Source organism: Drosophila miranda, chromosome XR, assembly GCF_003369915.1.
Source record: "Drosophila miranda strain MSH22 chromosome XR, D.miranda_PacBio2.1, whole genome shotgun sequence".
NCBI lineage: Eukaryota > Metazoa > Arthropoda > Insecta > Diptera > Drosophilidae > Drosophila > Drosophila miranda.
Genome location: NC_046674.1, coordinates 6,365,309 through 6,381,445, shown reverse-complemented (window position 1 = coordinate 6,381,445; position 16,137 = coordinate 6,365,309). Strand labels below are relative to the sequence as shown.

Here is a 16,137-nt window from a genome sequence, read left to right as displayed (position 1 = left end):
ATGGTACGCGACGTGGGCTAAAATGAGGTTTCAACTCAAGTGTTCGCCAGGACTGGGCCTCAGGCCGTGGCTAATTTTTTGATGGATTTTCTTTCCATTCCTGTTTCTTTCTTTTTTTATCTTTTTTTTCTTTTCTGTGGTGTAGAGCACTCTCCCTCATCGTTTATGTGTCCGTCTCCTGCTCTGAGGCTTTATGGGCGCCTCTCCGTATTTGTTCAGTTGGGAAAAACTTTAAAATGGATGCGAATGCATTCGACAACTTCTCACCTGGCCGATCGAACCGTGTCCCGAGTTATTGTTTCGCTCGCGTGTACGGTGGCGATAACTTTTGTGTGATTTTTTTAGGCGGGTGGCTGAATTGGTGGCGCGACTCGCGCGGGCGAGGCAAGTGCAAAAGCCTTGCCAGTTTTCGTTGTTGTTTGCTTTGAATTTTTCAAATCATGCCTCCCTCCCAACCATTTGGCAAAGCTGTTTCTCGTCTACGGCTGCCTGCCGCAATGCTTCTGTGCATTTTGTTGCACTTCGGTGTGGCGATGCGGTGCGGTGTTGCCGTTGCCTCCGTGGGTGGTTCAATAAATTGTGGAATCGATGGACAGACAGACAAATTCGATTGAATGCCGATGGCCATGGAGCTGTCAGCTTCTTGAGCGCAGGGTGTCTAAGTCGAACCTATTTACTACGCGTTTTATAAGAAAATTGTTAAAAACTTGTATATAATTCGACGAAGGAATTTTCTGTAGCCGCAGTTCTTAAACTCTGGAATGAAAGGCTCCTAGTATAGAACATATCCTTAAGGTAAATCCAGTTTTTACCCGATAATCTCTCCCAAGAGGAAATTGCCCTTTGTTCAGGCGTGTGGTTCCGACTAGTAGTTCAAGGGCTCCCAATCATTAATCCGTTGCTGAACTCATAGGTCAACCCTCTGGCACCTTTTTCCCACACATTTTTTCCCCAACTTGTTAGCATTTTTAAGCGCCAGAGTTGTGCTGGGGAAAAAACCTCTTTGTTTTGCTTTTGACGATGGCTCTGCTCTGTGTCCTTCTCGAGTCCTCTCCTGCTCCTGCTCCATATCCGGCTCCACATGGCTGCAGAGGGCGCGTGCACGTGTTCAATAACAATTGTGTTGCATACTTTAGTGCAGCAGGGCGAAGGAATCGGGGCAGGACTCCAGGATGGGCGGGCATTACGTTTTAAAGTAGAGTCTGCAGGCATCGCAAAGCAGGACGAGACGACCAAAGCGTCAAACGGTTTACAGCAAATCAATTAGAGCCGAGAACTTTTCCCAGCGCTAATTGCAAGAGATTTTCCTTCTCCTTCTCCTTATACTTCGCCTGCTGCTTCTCAGCTGCTTCTCAGCTGCTTTTCCTAGTTTTCCTTGTTGACTTTGTTGTTTGAGAGCGCGCGCTGAGCGGCAGCCAAAAAACTGAGAATGAAAATAAAATAAGTTTCAGTCGGACAAAGGATAGCCCGTCTCCATTCGCTCTCCCTCTGGCCGAAAAAATTGTCGGGGATTTATCATGGGAGCGCTTTGTAAGGCTTTTCGGGTCCGTCCTCACCATTCTCGGCCCGGCCATGTCTGCATTGCGTATTTCCTATTCGTGCAGCTGGAAATTAATGTGCAAGCCTTTTAATTACACGACAAATAAGCAAACAGCCCAAAAACTTTTGCTCACTTTGTAAGAACTTGAAGATAGAGTGGCTATGGAGAACGGATAGGGGGGGTGCGGATTGCAGGGACGGCCTCAATGAGAGATGAGAAAAATCACTTTGAATTTTAGGGCTGCAGAGATTTCTCCAGCGAACACTCGAATATTCGATTATCATTTATAGACGTGACCATCCAACAATTATTTCCATGTGTCTCTATAGATGAATAGATGAAATGTTTCATAAATGCATAGATATATGCACATAAATATGTGTCTAAGATGGAGGTCGAAACGACCTGAAAGGCTATCCCAAGCCTCTTGTTTTCATTGAATTTTTCCAGCCCTGATTGCCCAAAGTCCGCAACATTAGTTTGGCTTATTTAAGCCAGTTTTTATGTGTGTGCACTGGCCACTAATTAGTTTGGCTTTGACAGAAAAATAGTGGCTAAGAAATGGCTGCTGCCTGGTTTTGGGGACACACTTTTTATGTGTTTGTGGCAATGCAGTTGATTCATGACTTTTTTGCAGCAGTTTTCCAGCTTTCCCCCTTATTTAAATGTAAAATCATGGGAAAATTTATCAAAATGCAGCTTAATCAGCTTTATTTGCATTGATAGCATTTGCATTGCATTTTTCAGCGAGTGGAAAACAAAAGGAGCTGATAGACAGAGAGCTGCGGGGTTGAGGAAAAACGCAGCATGGCGTAAAATGCATTAAAAGCGAGGCAAACAAGTCGGACCGGCAGCAGCAGAACTCTCTCTAGTAGGACCCCAGTCAGAACTCTGCGCCGCACCTCATTCAAAAGTTATGCATTTTCAAGTGTCTGCGCGAAGGTCCTGGCTGCTTGACTGCTGGACTGCTCCTGGTCCTGGTCCTTGTCCTGGATTGTAGTCCGTGTTCCCAATCCCGGACGGGACGGCTGCTCCTGTGCCAGCTCCCGCTGTTTACAAAGCTACTTAATCGAAGTGCTACCAATGCCGCCGTCGTCGCCGCCGCCGCCGCCGCCGCCGCCGCCGCCGCTGGCATATCCTGCACATCCTTACATCCGCCTCTCCTTCTGTGTACATTAAATGCAAAAATGTTTTATTATTTTCTCCTTTTGGTTTTACCAGGTTTCAGCGTTTTTTCCGCTGCATCCATTTGCGTTCTGTTTGCTTCCGGTTTTCATTAATGGTCTTAACATAAAAATACAATTTGCTGACGTTTAACTGGTTTGGCGAACGTTAATAAATTTTTAAGCGCTGTTTGATTTCATTTTTTCAATTCCCCCCGTCTCCCGTCCCCCCGTCCACCCGTCCGCCCGTACCCACCACCCCACAGTCTTTCCCTTTGTCTGCCTTCTCCAAAATGTATTGAATATTGATTGATTGCATCGCCGCGGCGTGAAGCTACTCCACTCGTGCTCCAAGTGCGGGGCGACACCTCAGGCTGCGACCAAGGTGCTCGCTACCATCCTCATCCTCATCCTCCCGTGCTTTTTTAAGTGTGCGGCCTAAGGGGCTTCCGCCTGATCACCCTTCCAATCAATCTGTTTACGCTTATGGGATCTGAAGCATTGGTATGGGTATGCGGCATTGGGGCATGTTTCTCTGCGTGTGAAGACTGAGATTGCTAGACGCTTATGGGTTGGACACGGAATCAGCTTATGATGATGAATCATTTGATTCTGTTTCGGAGAAATTGTTAGCGAAGAGATTGAAGACATTGGAGGCAGGGCAGGGCAGGGCAGGGTACTCTTCACTGGCAATTAGCCTTTCTTGTTGAATTCAAACGAATGTTGTTGGGCAAATCTGAAAACAGAAGAGCGTACGAATAAATTTTTTATTTCATTTACATATGGAGATGAAGCAACAGCTATTTCTCTGGCGATAAGATTTCAGTATATCTGTAACAATTCGACTCTCACTCTCAGCAAATAAAAGAAACATGTAAATGAGAATCAATCACTACTTATCTGACAATTATCTCTGGAGCATCCCTTCGCATTCCTTTTCTAACCGCAGCCACAACTCTTAAAATTTTTAATTAGCACAATAAAAACTGTCAAACATTTCTGTTAATTCGATTAAACAGTGAAAACAATGTCTGACATCTGACAGCGCTGACAACTGCAGTGCCTATCCGCACACAGCACTGCACCTGTTACTGCAGCAATAAGCCAAAACAGAAACTCGAATTCCCCTCAATAGTACTCCACAGTAGACAGTACACAGTGCACAATACACAATCCACAGGCCATACTCCAACCCCACTCTGTCAGCCTTTTCATTTAATTGCGGTTGACTTTTGGGGTTTTGACTTACAGAAGCAGAGTGTCAGAAGGTGGTAGGGGGTGGGGGAGGGGGCGGTGGATGGGGGAGGTTGCGGCGAGATGGCCCAGTGAATCGGAGAGTGTGTGCCCCTCTCTCACAGTCTGCCACTTGGCAACAAAATGCCAATCATCAATCAAGGTGATTTGTTTCAATGCCCCCCAGCCGCACATTTCACGCTGTTGTGCACCACTCCAGGATCCAGGATGGACAGACACTGATAGCGGTTGGATAGGGGGGAGTGGCAGTGGTAGGGGCAGTGGCAGTGGCAGTGGCAGTGGTAGTGTGATAGGGTAGGGTATCCAGAGGTTCATTCAGCTTGGCACATGTGGCCAATCACTTGCATAAACTTCAATTGCTCTCTCTCTCTCTCTCTCTCTCTCTCTCTATCTCTCTCTCTCTCTCTCTCTGCCTCTTGGCTGGCAGTTGTTGTTCATCAATGAATTCAATCACGAAAATGCTGCCCCATTTGCCTGCTGTCCTCCTCCTCACCACTCACTCAGAACCCAACACATACCCCAAACAGACCTACAGACACAACACACTCCTTGCCACACGCTCAGTCGTTGCATATTCATGAGGCAGCAGCAAACGTTGGCCGCCTTCTTGTTTGAGTTACTGACGTGGCTTTGATTTAATTGCCTTGATTTTGTCTATAATTTATTTTAAGCCTCATTCCCGACAGACCCACAGATTTCAACGAGCGCCTTTTTTTCTGGCACAAAAAGTTCTTTCTTTTTGTCCGAGCAAATAATTCGTTTGTCTGCATCCATGTGGAAGTGGTCGTTTCTGATTTTTGTTTTAATGCACACAATGCTACCAAAATGGCCCCAAAAATGTGATCTATTTTAGTGCATTCCACAGTCTGATATAGAACCGTCTCCTGCGTAAAATTGTGCAAGTATTTCCATGGTAGTATTTCAACCTCCTTCCTGTGCGACTTAAACCGCAACAACACATTTCTTGACGCTTTAAAAAGTGTCGGGGGTTACCGCCACGAGCATTTTATTCCCCGTTCACTTTTGTCGCCATTTTGCTGCACGCCAAGACCAAGAGCAAGTGAGAACCCCCCAAGACCAAGAAGAAGTTGTAGTCTCCCAGGCATCGCTCGCACTCTCTCTCTCTCTCTCTCTCTCGCTCTGTCACACTTTTTTTTACCGTTCTCTGTCTCTTGCTTGCAGTCATGTTTCATACTTTTATACCGATTTTTTGTTTTTATTTTGCGTGTAATACTTTTTTTTTGTTAAATTCCGAAAGAGGTGTGCGCATAAATTTTTCGGTGCCCTGCAGGCGAATTCTTTATGCAGAATACTCCGCAGCAGCAGGGAGCGAAAAACTTCCCGAAAAAAAATGGGGAGGAGCCGAAGAGCAGCAGCGTTCCAAGGGAACTAAATTCAGTTTGGGGCCAGACTGATTGTAATTTCATTTGGCTCCTCTCCGCCCACATCCTTCCATCCTTCCATACTTCCAGCCACCCATCAGCCATTACCGATTTTGGTTATTCCATTTTCCAGGCGACAACAAATGTCATTTCCTGTCGCGTCGCCTTGTGATTTGTGACCCGAGAAATCGTAATCGCACTTTATCTATTAGTTACATTTTACCCCGGCCTGGACCTTCTGTCCTTCCCTGTCCTTTTGTCAGAGTCCCTGTCGTCGTCCTTTAATGAAATTTACTCGGGTCGCCCTCCGTTTTCTATTTACTTTTGTGGCACAAAATTAATAAAGGCGCAAGGAGGTGGGCCGGCCCCTTCCTCGGGCAGCTTCCTTTGGTCCAATCGGGAGGGGAAGTGGGGGCCAAGTGGAAACTTAATCCCCAAGGAAATTATGTGAAAAATGTGCGTGGGTTTTGGCTTTTGTCCGGCACTTTCCCTGCTGATGGCTGGGCCGGCGAATGGGGGTGGGGGGATGGGGTGAAGGGATGGATCCCTTTTCATTTTCTAAGTTGTTAAGCGGCGAATAGCTGCAAATATTTTTGCTGGCCAACTTAAAACATTCAAACATTCAGCGTAAGGCAGGAAATACGAGCATAAACTGTTGGCAGTGGGCCGTGGGCCGCGGGCGGTGGGCGGTGGGACTGGTCGAATCAACGTGAGAGCAACGTGGCCCCTTTTCCGTTTCGGGTTGCCATGTTTAGGGTTTGTCTTTTTTCCATCTCTTCCCCTTTGAATTGGAGGTTCATTTTTAAGCTGCGCAATTATCATTAAGTGGTTGGTCCCTGCCGATGGTCAGTGGCGGCGTTCCTTGAGAGGGTTCGTATAGTTCCATATTGCCAAACTGCCAAGCTGTCATTATTGGAATCTAAAATATCCAAGTATTTGTCTATCCCATGCATCTGAGTAACAAAACCTGATGATAGATCCCCCAATATCCCCAACTTCGCCCCTGCCTGGACGAAGCATCCCCTTTTCCCCTCTTTCTTTTTCTTGTATTTTTTTCTTGTGCCTGGTTTTAGGTTCTTTTCTGGCAATTGTGTAAAGGTTGCCGGCAATTTTGTTCAATTTGTATGGGTCTCTCTCTTTTGTGCAGCTCTTCGTGTGGATGTTTTACGGAGCGAATAATTTCCATGCCACGCTGCGTATGAGTTATGCGAGTCCTGCATAATCCAGCCAGCACACACATAAATACATACATATGTATGCACGTTCGGCAGATAGTTGGTCGCGTTTGATAGATGGATTTGCTTCTTTGCGTGCAGGGGCCCGCAATCAGGACAATTGTATTGGGGCCTTTGTGAGGCGCCTCTGACAGACCAAAAGTGTCAATTACAGACACGGACACACATACTCGTACTCGCACTCGCACTCGCACTCGTACTTGTACTTGTACGATAGGGGCGGGGAGTGACGGAGAAACGGAGATGGAAGTTTGTCCTAATGCTTATGTAAATGTCAGGTCATTGTTTTGCCACAGACATAATGCCGTAATTAGGCAGCAGCATAAGCAATTAATTAGGTTCGTTAATGCGAAACTAAGTCAGAAGTAGAGATGAGTTACATAAAGTTGTCTTGCGTTTAAAGTCGAACCATACGCACACGTAAGCGTGCACTGTAGATTCCTTAATGAGAAATCACTACCTAAACACCGATGGAGTATCAATGTACAACATTCAATTCGGAAATGTCGGCAATTAAATAAAGAATTATCCTTTTCCTGCTCAAAAATATGACTGTATAAAACGTAATCAAAACCCAGCCATCTAGAAAATTACTTGGTTATTCCCTGATTGTGTGTGATAATTAAATATTCGACATTAAGTCTCTGAGCTGCTGCTGGTTTCCGAATGCATCTAAATAATCACCAGGTCACCAGACGGCAGGTCGCCACTTCCCCACCGTAGTGGGGACCCCAACTCTCCTTTCAACGTCCATTCATCACCTGTGTTTGTATGTGTGTGTGTATGTACGGAGCGACTGCTGAGTGAGTTCTGTTTTCCGTCTTTATTTCATTTTAATTACATTGCATTTAAATTTTACATTTGCTCGGGGCGAATGATTTTCCCGCCTGCCCCAGGGCCCAGGTAGTCAAATCAGGCGTATGATAAATTGATTTGCATTTTCAATACGAGTACTCTCACATATATAAGGGATATTCTGAAATATACATACGTTCATACATATATGCCGTTGCGTTGCGTGTTTGTCTGTTCTGTTCTTTTCGCCCTACAATAGATATTAATAAAGTTGCATGCATAAATTCTCTTTACTTGAATTATTCTTAATTACACACCCGCCCACAAAATCCTGAGAAAGTGGCTTGCAAAATCATTTCAAGAGAAAGCAAACCAAAACCTTCTGGTTTCAGTGGCGCACTGCTTGAACCAAAGCTTCAGGTTTAGTGGATGAACTGCTTGCAGGATCATTTCAAGAAAAAACAAACCAAAACCTTCTGGTTTCAGTGGCGCACTGCTTGAACCAAAGCTTCAGGTTTAGTGGATGAACTGCTTGCAGAATCAGTTCAAGCGAGAACCAACCACACCTTCAGGTTTCAGTGGCGCACTGCTTGAACCAAAGCTTCAGGTTTAGTGGATGAACTGCATGCAGGATCAGTCCAAGCGAAAACAAACCAAATCTTCAGGTTTTAGAAAAGGAACCAAACTTTCAGGTTTAGTCGATCGACGGCTTGATCGAAGCATTTTCCAGTATGTTTCCCCAGGTCTAGCTGATAAATATTCAATATTTATTTAATATTAAAACCTATCCCTCAAGAATTTTTTAATAAAATCATCCAGATTTGATTCTTTTCTTAAACCTTCTCCTGGTAGTAAAAATAGCAAACCTATGTGGAAAAAACTGAAATTTTAATTAAACTTCAACTGAGAGTTAAAGCTCTGGTCGAAACGAACGGTGGATGGGGAGCGGGCTTCGTTTATCCAGAAACCAAAAACCAGCCGCAGAGCAGCGAACCGTCGACCGCCGAAACATTTCAAAGACAAGCCACCAACAGCAGCAACATCGACAACATCCACAACATCCACAACACATCCTCACGCCAGCATTGAAGAGGATGACGACAATGGATTAACTCAAACCTGTAACTGCCTGACCGCACAGACACTGAGGGGGAAAGGAAGAGAGTGGGAGACAGAGTGGGAGCCACGAGTGGGTCCAGTTGATGGCCACATGTCACAGACATTATGGAATCATGAACCTACATATGTGCACCTGGATGTGTTCGTGCGGGCGCGAGGGGCAAGAGTAGACTCCATTTTGCGGTGGCGAACAGCGATTGCGGTCTGATTGGAGATGGTTTCGTGATGGCATTCCAAGGTGCTCCGGGCTTGGAACTAATTATTAAATGGAACTGTTAGCGGTAGTAGATCCTTCTTGAGATACGGTATGAGAGCTCCTCACGATGCCATAACTAAGACCCACAGACACATGGCATTTCAATCATCAATCAAAGTGTTTTGTTACGACTTTCATGCGTCATGTTCATGCCTCGCTGCTAGCCCAGGCCCATTTCATTCTCTTTCTTGTACGTGGAGTAACTGCCTCACAGCCTGGTCATGTGTGTAGGTGTGACACTGTGACACAGCAGACGACATTTATGGTGTCGCCGAGAAGGATTCGCATCAGAGAGCCGACAGACAATCAATCACATGCTCGAAATCAATTGCGGAATTCTCGAAACGAGACCCGGTCCTCGTTTTCAATTTCATTTTGCTAAATATTTATGAGCCTAGCAGCTTCTTCCGCCTACTTTCGATTTGTAATCCTAATGAGGCGTAATTAGAAAAACATTCAATTCCGTTTCAATCGTATCAATCAAAAGGCCATTGCGCTTTTTATCAGCCCGTCGCCCCCCCGGTCCCCCCGCCCATTGTTTGACCAGTTTAGTGAAACTTTAACAAACTTAAGTTTCAATTTTCTAGCGCATTATTGGTAATCCCTCTAATCCTCCGCCTCTTTTTTTGTTTTGTTTGTCGTTCTTGATTGCTGCTTAAACTTTTCTCACTTTTCAACGCCCCCACTTGTTTGTGATTAAGCTTTATTGTAAAGAGCTTTTTGTGCGCCTTTTGATTTATAGATATTGGATCATGCCACACCTCCACCCCACTCCCAGTCCCAGTCCCAGTCCCAAACCCCTGCCTATGCCCATGACTCCTCCTCCTGTGGGACACTTTGTATATGGAGTGTCGGGCACTGAGTCCATTGGCTCTATGGAAGTACAGTATTCAGAGGAGTTTCAGAACTCAAGCTGGGACCTTATCAGCGTATGCGCTATTCGGTGTAGTCCCTATTTCGGTTCTGCGAGTTCTGTTTGCGCCTTTATTGCATACTTTTAGGCGCACCCGAAGTTGTTTACTGCCAAACGCCAGACCACCCTTCCGTCCTTGACAGCCGCACAATTTGCTGCTGCGTTTTTTCTCCGAGCCCTCGTACGAGCACGAGGGTACGAGTATCTCTCAGGGCTTGTTTGTCTGCTTCTCTTTGAGGGTCCGGGTTCTCTCTCTCGCCTGCCGCCCTTTGTCGGTGGCAAAAAGTTTGTGCACTGATTGCAAACTTGTTTCAATTGTTTCGCAGACCAAACCGAAGAACTGGACTGGACTGAAGGTTCGAGGTCGAGTCGGGGCAGGGCAGAGCAGAGCAGAGCAGAGCAGAGCAGAGCTCTGGGTCTGGGTCTGGGTCTGGGTCTGGCTGGGCATCGGCATCCGCCATGAAAGTCAAGGCAAAAGTCGAGCGGCAAGAGCAGCGAGCACTTGCATATTTCTGTGGCTTAGTTTCCGTTTCACAAACGAAATGAAATGAAACGAACGGCATAAAAACCCATTGAAAATTTGCATACGAAAATGAAATTCAAATAGGTTTTCCATGTCCCTCACAATCAGTTTTCCGGATGAGACCAAGCCACACAAAGAATAGAGGAAACTTTCGCTTTTGCTTTCCGTTACTCCTGCGGACTGTGGTTGTTGCTGCCAATGCTGCTGTTGCCAATGCTGCTTTAAGCCCGATATTTATAATCTCATATTATGCTGAGGGGATATTTCATATTTGTAGCCCAATCTTCCCTTTTTGACATGGCTATTTTAATCTCAATCTTTTGACAGGACTTGTTTGCCAAAAGCCCCGCTTGGGCTTCTATGACGCCTGTTATCAGCGGAAAACGAATTGAATGCGAAGTGATTTTTCATTGAACGTTTTGCCAGGACTTTGAAATGCAAATCTATCCAGTTGGGTCCTTTGTCTCTCTCTGTCGTACTCCCTCTTCCCGCCTGGAGGCTGGAGGTCTGGGTTACAGACACTCGAGCGGCTCGAAAGCTAATAAAATGCAAATTTTTCATCGCGTAAACAAAGTAGACGATGTCTAGAGGTGGAATTTGCAGGGTGGGAATATCGTATATCGCACCGATACTTACCTTGGGGTCCCTAATTCGACCAGATTTACAGTGGATAATGGCATTTGTAATTAATGTTTAAGCCCTCTTCAATCATCTACTCGTCGCTTGGCCCAGCCTCTGGAGCGTCTCCCATCTCTAATTGTTGATGAAAGCCGAAACCCTAATTCATTTCCATCAAAATCGGCTTCAGATTCGACTTTGGGCCTCGGACACTGGGAGGCACTCAACAGCCAGGCCAGCCATTGATTTAATGGTAAGCTGTTGAATTTTGATGGCTTTTAATTGTCTTAAGACCAGTCGTAGTTCAGCAAAAATCCAATCAGGGCTCCTTTGATAGAGGCGTAGCTGAGGGGGTGTGGAGAGGGGAGAGGAGAGACGTACTGTTGTCAGCACAATAGTTTGGAATTCCACTTAATGCTGACTACTGACCCACTTATTGGTCACTTCTGTGGCAATGTTTCCGCTGGCCCGTCCACCGCTGCCAGGGGCTTCAGGCCACCCAAAAACCACTTGACTAAACAGCACTCAAATTTGATTTTGATTTATGCTCTGCTGCTGCTTCTCCCTTCTCCCTCTCTTTGTCTTTCCCATCCTCATCCTTTCCCATGCTCTTGGCCATCTCTGGGCCCTTCATCCGGGGCCAACTACAATTGCAGGCTCATAACTTTGGCATCCATCGTCCTTTCATTCGTTCCTTTCATATTTACATGCTTCTTACACGCGCATTGGCGTGTAACGGAAATTGAGAAGAGCTCCTTGAGCGGGGCCCCACTCTCCTTCGCTCCCTCTATCGCTTTCTCTTTCAATCCTTCACCAAAAGGGTTGTCCGAAAAGGTTGCCACTATCCACTATCCCCCAACCCTCAACCCCGAAAACCCCAAACCAATAGAAAGCTTATGGAGCAAACGTTTTTGGTATTTTATATTTTTTTTTTGTTTTCCGACTGCATCCTTTGGCCAAGACACGGACACTCCAACTCCGACTCCAACCCCCTCTAAGCCCCCTCAAACACTCACAATGGAAAATACAATTTTCGCAATCTTTGCTTATCTTTTCATCTCTCTCTGTGGCTGCTTCTGCTGCTGCCTCGTTGCTTGTTGCATGATTCGCTGTTGCTGCTGCTGTTGTTGTTGGCCAACCAGAAAATCGGTAAAAAGCTAAGGCAACTGGAAAAGAGGGTAGGGCAGGGTGTAGGGCTTGGGTCCTGCGGGTGGGGAAATATCCTTTGTTTGTCGGCATTGCCGGTAATGCCAAGTTGTTGCAGTAAGCACATAAGCATCAGTTATGAGCGAGAGTTGCTTCAAGGGTTTCTCCCTATTCAGTGGAATGAGAAATAGTAGGATCGGATTTGAGGAGTAAGCAAATCATGGAATTATGTGGTATTATTTATGGATAATAGCACATGTACAAAGACAATATAAAAAGTGCGATGACTAGCGCCCATCAATTCCAATGGAACACGATTTGTGTGGGCTGGCTTTTGAGCTGGCTCCAGGCTCTTTTAAAGCTTTGTTGAAAAGTCCAAAGAGAAAGCCAAACGTACCACGCAATGGAGTCGCAATTGTCTTGTCTGTTCTGCAATCTTTGATCTTTTACTTACTTATATTCAAGGCACTAGTAACAGTTATTCTTTTAATCTAACACATACAAATACTGTCACGTATTGATAAATATATACCTTAATTGACACTGCCTCTAATTTCTTAAAATTACCCACGCAACTCCATGAAATAAATTGTACATTCATATATGTTAAATATTTGATTGGAAAATCCCTGGATACCGCACTTTGAATTGGATATCATTTCCATTTTTTACCATAATATTTTGAGAATTTTGTAAATAGTTTTTTTCTATGAACTTTTGGAGCCACCCTCATTCGGCCTCTTCTTCTTCCCTTTGTATTTCTTATTGCTTTTCCGGGTTTTATTGTTGTCATAATGTGGTGGCTTGTTGCTGTTCTTCTCTCTCTCTCTCGTTTGCCCCGTAACACCTTCCTTCTCTTTTCCTTTCTCCCTCTCCATATATATGTATATCTCTGTGTTTTGTACTGCTTTAGAACTATTGCCAGTATTGACTACTCCGCTTGTTCTTTCCACCTGCGCCCATCCGCCCCATGGACCCATGGACCCATGCTCATCTCTTTTTCTTTTCATTTCTGCATTTTTTTACTGCTTAATGCCGGGACATGGACACAGAACACCAGCATGCGACGGGTGGATCCAGTCCACTCCACTGCAAGGATCCAACAGTTTATGCTACCTTTTTGTCTTCTCGGCATACCATACCGCTCGGCATTCGCTCCCGCCAGCTCAACCATTTTGCCAGGCTTCTTTGCTGCATTTTTTATGGGCAACACACAAAGGTGTATTTTACTTGCCATAAGCAAGGATTGCATACATTGTTTCCTGCATAGTCCTTGTATCGTGGCTGATGTTCTTGTTTCTCGGTTTCTTGGTTTATGCGTCAAATGAGGATATTCAATTTGAGCTTGATATGCATTTTATTATTTGCCAGAGCAGCAACGCGAGGGGTCAGGCAGGGGGGATTGAAAATCAAAGCAATCATCATGCGCCTGAATGGATCCAACGGGGAGTCTGAGACTCGATTACATATTTACTCGAGTTACACCTGCAATATTCTTATGATTCATAGGGCGGCTCACGTCTTGACTGCAGCAGTTTTCTCCAGGATCTCCGGTATCTCAAATGCCTTCGTCTAACAATACGCACGCAATTACCGCAGTACCGCAGGGGGGCAGGAGGACAGGACGGCAGGAGAGAGAGGGTCCATGGGCGAAGAAAACTTCAACTCCCCAATGCTTGACGAAAGTTTCACAGTTGTCCTGATGATGATGATGGCGATGGCGCCGGGGCCACAAACTTTTGCAGGGCTCTAATTGCCCAAGTGGCTTTCGAGAGCAGCGTCGTCGCCACGTAATGGAGAAAGGAGACCGAAACTTTTTCCCCAATTCGACAACATCTGCTCCATCTTCAGATCGTGCTCCTCTAGGGCTCCTTCAGCAGTCCTTCTCCTGTAGTGCTCCTCCCACACTTTTATTTCACTCACAAAATGCACAATCAAAGCTGACCGTTGGCGTTATTAACACAAATGAAAATTGTGCAACACACACACACACACCCACGGACTTACAGCCGTACCCGTACCCGTATATCTCCCTGCCTGTTACTTATATTTCAATTTATTAGATGGTCAACTTTTGTAGCGGGAAGTTACCGGAGGTGCAGGAGATACAGGAGCAGGAGCAGGAGGCCAGGCCAGGCCAGGCCACTTGCCCTAATGAAGTTCTGGATTACAGAGAGATGCGAGATGCAATCAGAGAAACTTCCTCACATATGTATGTGTGTGGGTATGCATTCACCTTCGTATCCCCATAAAAGTTGCACCCGGTCAAAGGCCAAGACCGGCTCCTCTTTATGCATATTTACATTTTACCTTCGTCGGGTTGGCTGCCGACTGCACCTTAAAATGTGGCACCCGGCACTTAACCCCTTGGATCTTGCATAAGCTGAGTCCGTAAACGAAAGGAGTACGGATATGGCCAAGGGAGGAAGTACATACGTACCAAGGGTAATGTGCAAAGGTCCCTAAAATGGGAGGATATTCTGGTCTCTTGGGTGCTGCAATTATTTGTTGTAATTTACTTTTGTGAATACGGTCTTAACTAATAATTGATGGACAGTGTCGCTTAGTATTTGTCAGGGGGCTATTTATTTGTGGCACCTGGCAGTGGCAAAGTCAAGCCAATTGGCGAGATCAAAGAGAGTGACAGGCAAGACTGCGGCAAGCTTCAAAAATGTATTGAAATTCCACAAGATCTGGCTATTTCAACATTTGGATTTGTTGAGGGGAACTCCCATTTGAAGGATACCAAGACGCTGCCTGTCATGCATCGTTTAGCACTAAAACATGTTACACGATTCGGACAAGCCTGGGAAACCAAAAATTGTATGAGAATTTCTTGTGGGTTCATCAGAGTTCAAGCGAATCACTGCAGTACCGCAACTTGGGCCTAACCGCAAGCAATAACTAGCCAGCAATCCTTCTGCTAGCTGGGAAAAGCATCCACAAGCAAGTACAAAATAGCTTTAGCCGCAATCGAACATCAAAATAATTTCCGCTGTGTATGGGGCATGGGCCCCTCAAAACATTTCATTTTAAAATGGAGACAGAACCAACCATCAGAAGCAATATTCAACAGCTTGCCGTTAATTTGCGAGGCGTCAGCGGCAGATAGAGAAGGACCCAAAGGAGAGAAGGACTCCACAGTGGACCTTTCCCACTTCACTGACCGATTGCCCCATTTCCGCAATCATTGGCTTCATCAATAGCAGAGACAATTTCTGATCTGACGAAGGAATTCAATCTTGTCGCGTGCTAATGCCCCCCACATTGAATTTTTAATTTAATTTAGCTGTAAGCAGACAGCAGCACACACCAGAAATGAAATGTGGTGGAGCGAGGCGAAAGCTTACAGAAAAACCAATTTGTTTTATTAAACTCTTGGCGTTGATTTTTGCATAGAAATTGTCTAATCAAAAACAAATTTCATTTGAATAGTGTTTGATGTCGCGACGTGACTGGCTTTCGTGTCCTCCAAAAGACCCTCCCTATGAGATCGTTGCCAGGTGATAGCCAATAACGAAAGGGAGGAGCAGAGAGAGGGGGGCGTACGCGTAAAACTCTCCAATCTTTTGAAGGTTCAAAGTTTTACCGTCGCCGCAAAACCCACCAGCTCTCACACCTCCTTCTGGGCAATGGCAACCGCAAGTGGCAAGAATTATGCTATTAAATATATTTTTTTCAATTAGCCCCCGTCTCGTCATGGCCGTCGCGTCCTTTCGGTTGTCTGTCAAAATATATGTACACAATTCGGTTTTTTTTTTTGTTTTTTTTTGGCGTAAGCATCATTATTAAAAAGGCCGCACGCTGCGTGCAATTTCATTTTGGCCCCAGACCAGACCAGACCCTAATTAGACGGCGACCCAAGACAAGAGAATCGGGGGAAGGCAACAGTCAAAAAAATTGGAGAGTTTATACGATGCAAACAAATTTTAATTAGAAACCGCAAAATTAACTGGAGAAAAAGTGCCGAAATGTGAGAAAGTTGAACCGCAAAATGTTGCCAAATTATGCGGTTGCACTTGCTCTCCCCTCCTCCTCATTCAAAAAAGAAAGTTTAAATTAAATTTTCCCGTTTTCGGGTTAAAGTAAAGATGCTTATTGAATTTCCATCAAAATTCAAGGCAGATATGCATATTAATATCCAGTAAAAATCTCATAAAAATAACATAACATTGCAACATGGTTTTTTCGGA

General features: G+C 45.3%; 1 protein-coding gene across 1 annotated transcript; it reads left to right on the top strand.

Annotated features, from left to right (window-relative positions):
• The first annotated feature begins 9,496 nt into the window (after positions 1 to 9,496).
• LOC117186563 lies at positions 9,497 to 11,959 on the top strand. Its single transcript, XM_033387512.1, is given in 5 exon segments — positions 9,497 to 9,689; positions 11,619 to 11,731; positions 11,734 to 11,787; positions 11,790 to 11,855; positions 11,858 to 11,959. Coding segments are annotated over 5 exon segments (528 nt in total).
• The last annotated feature ends 4,178 nt before the right edge of the window (positions 11,960 to 16,137 follow it).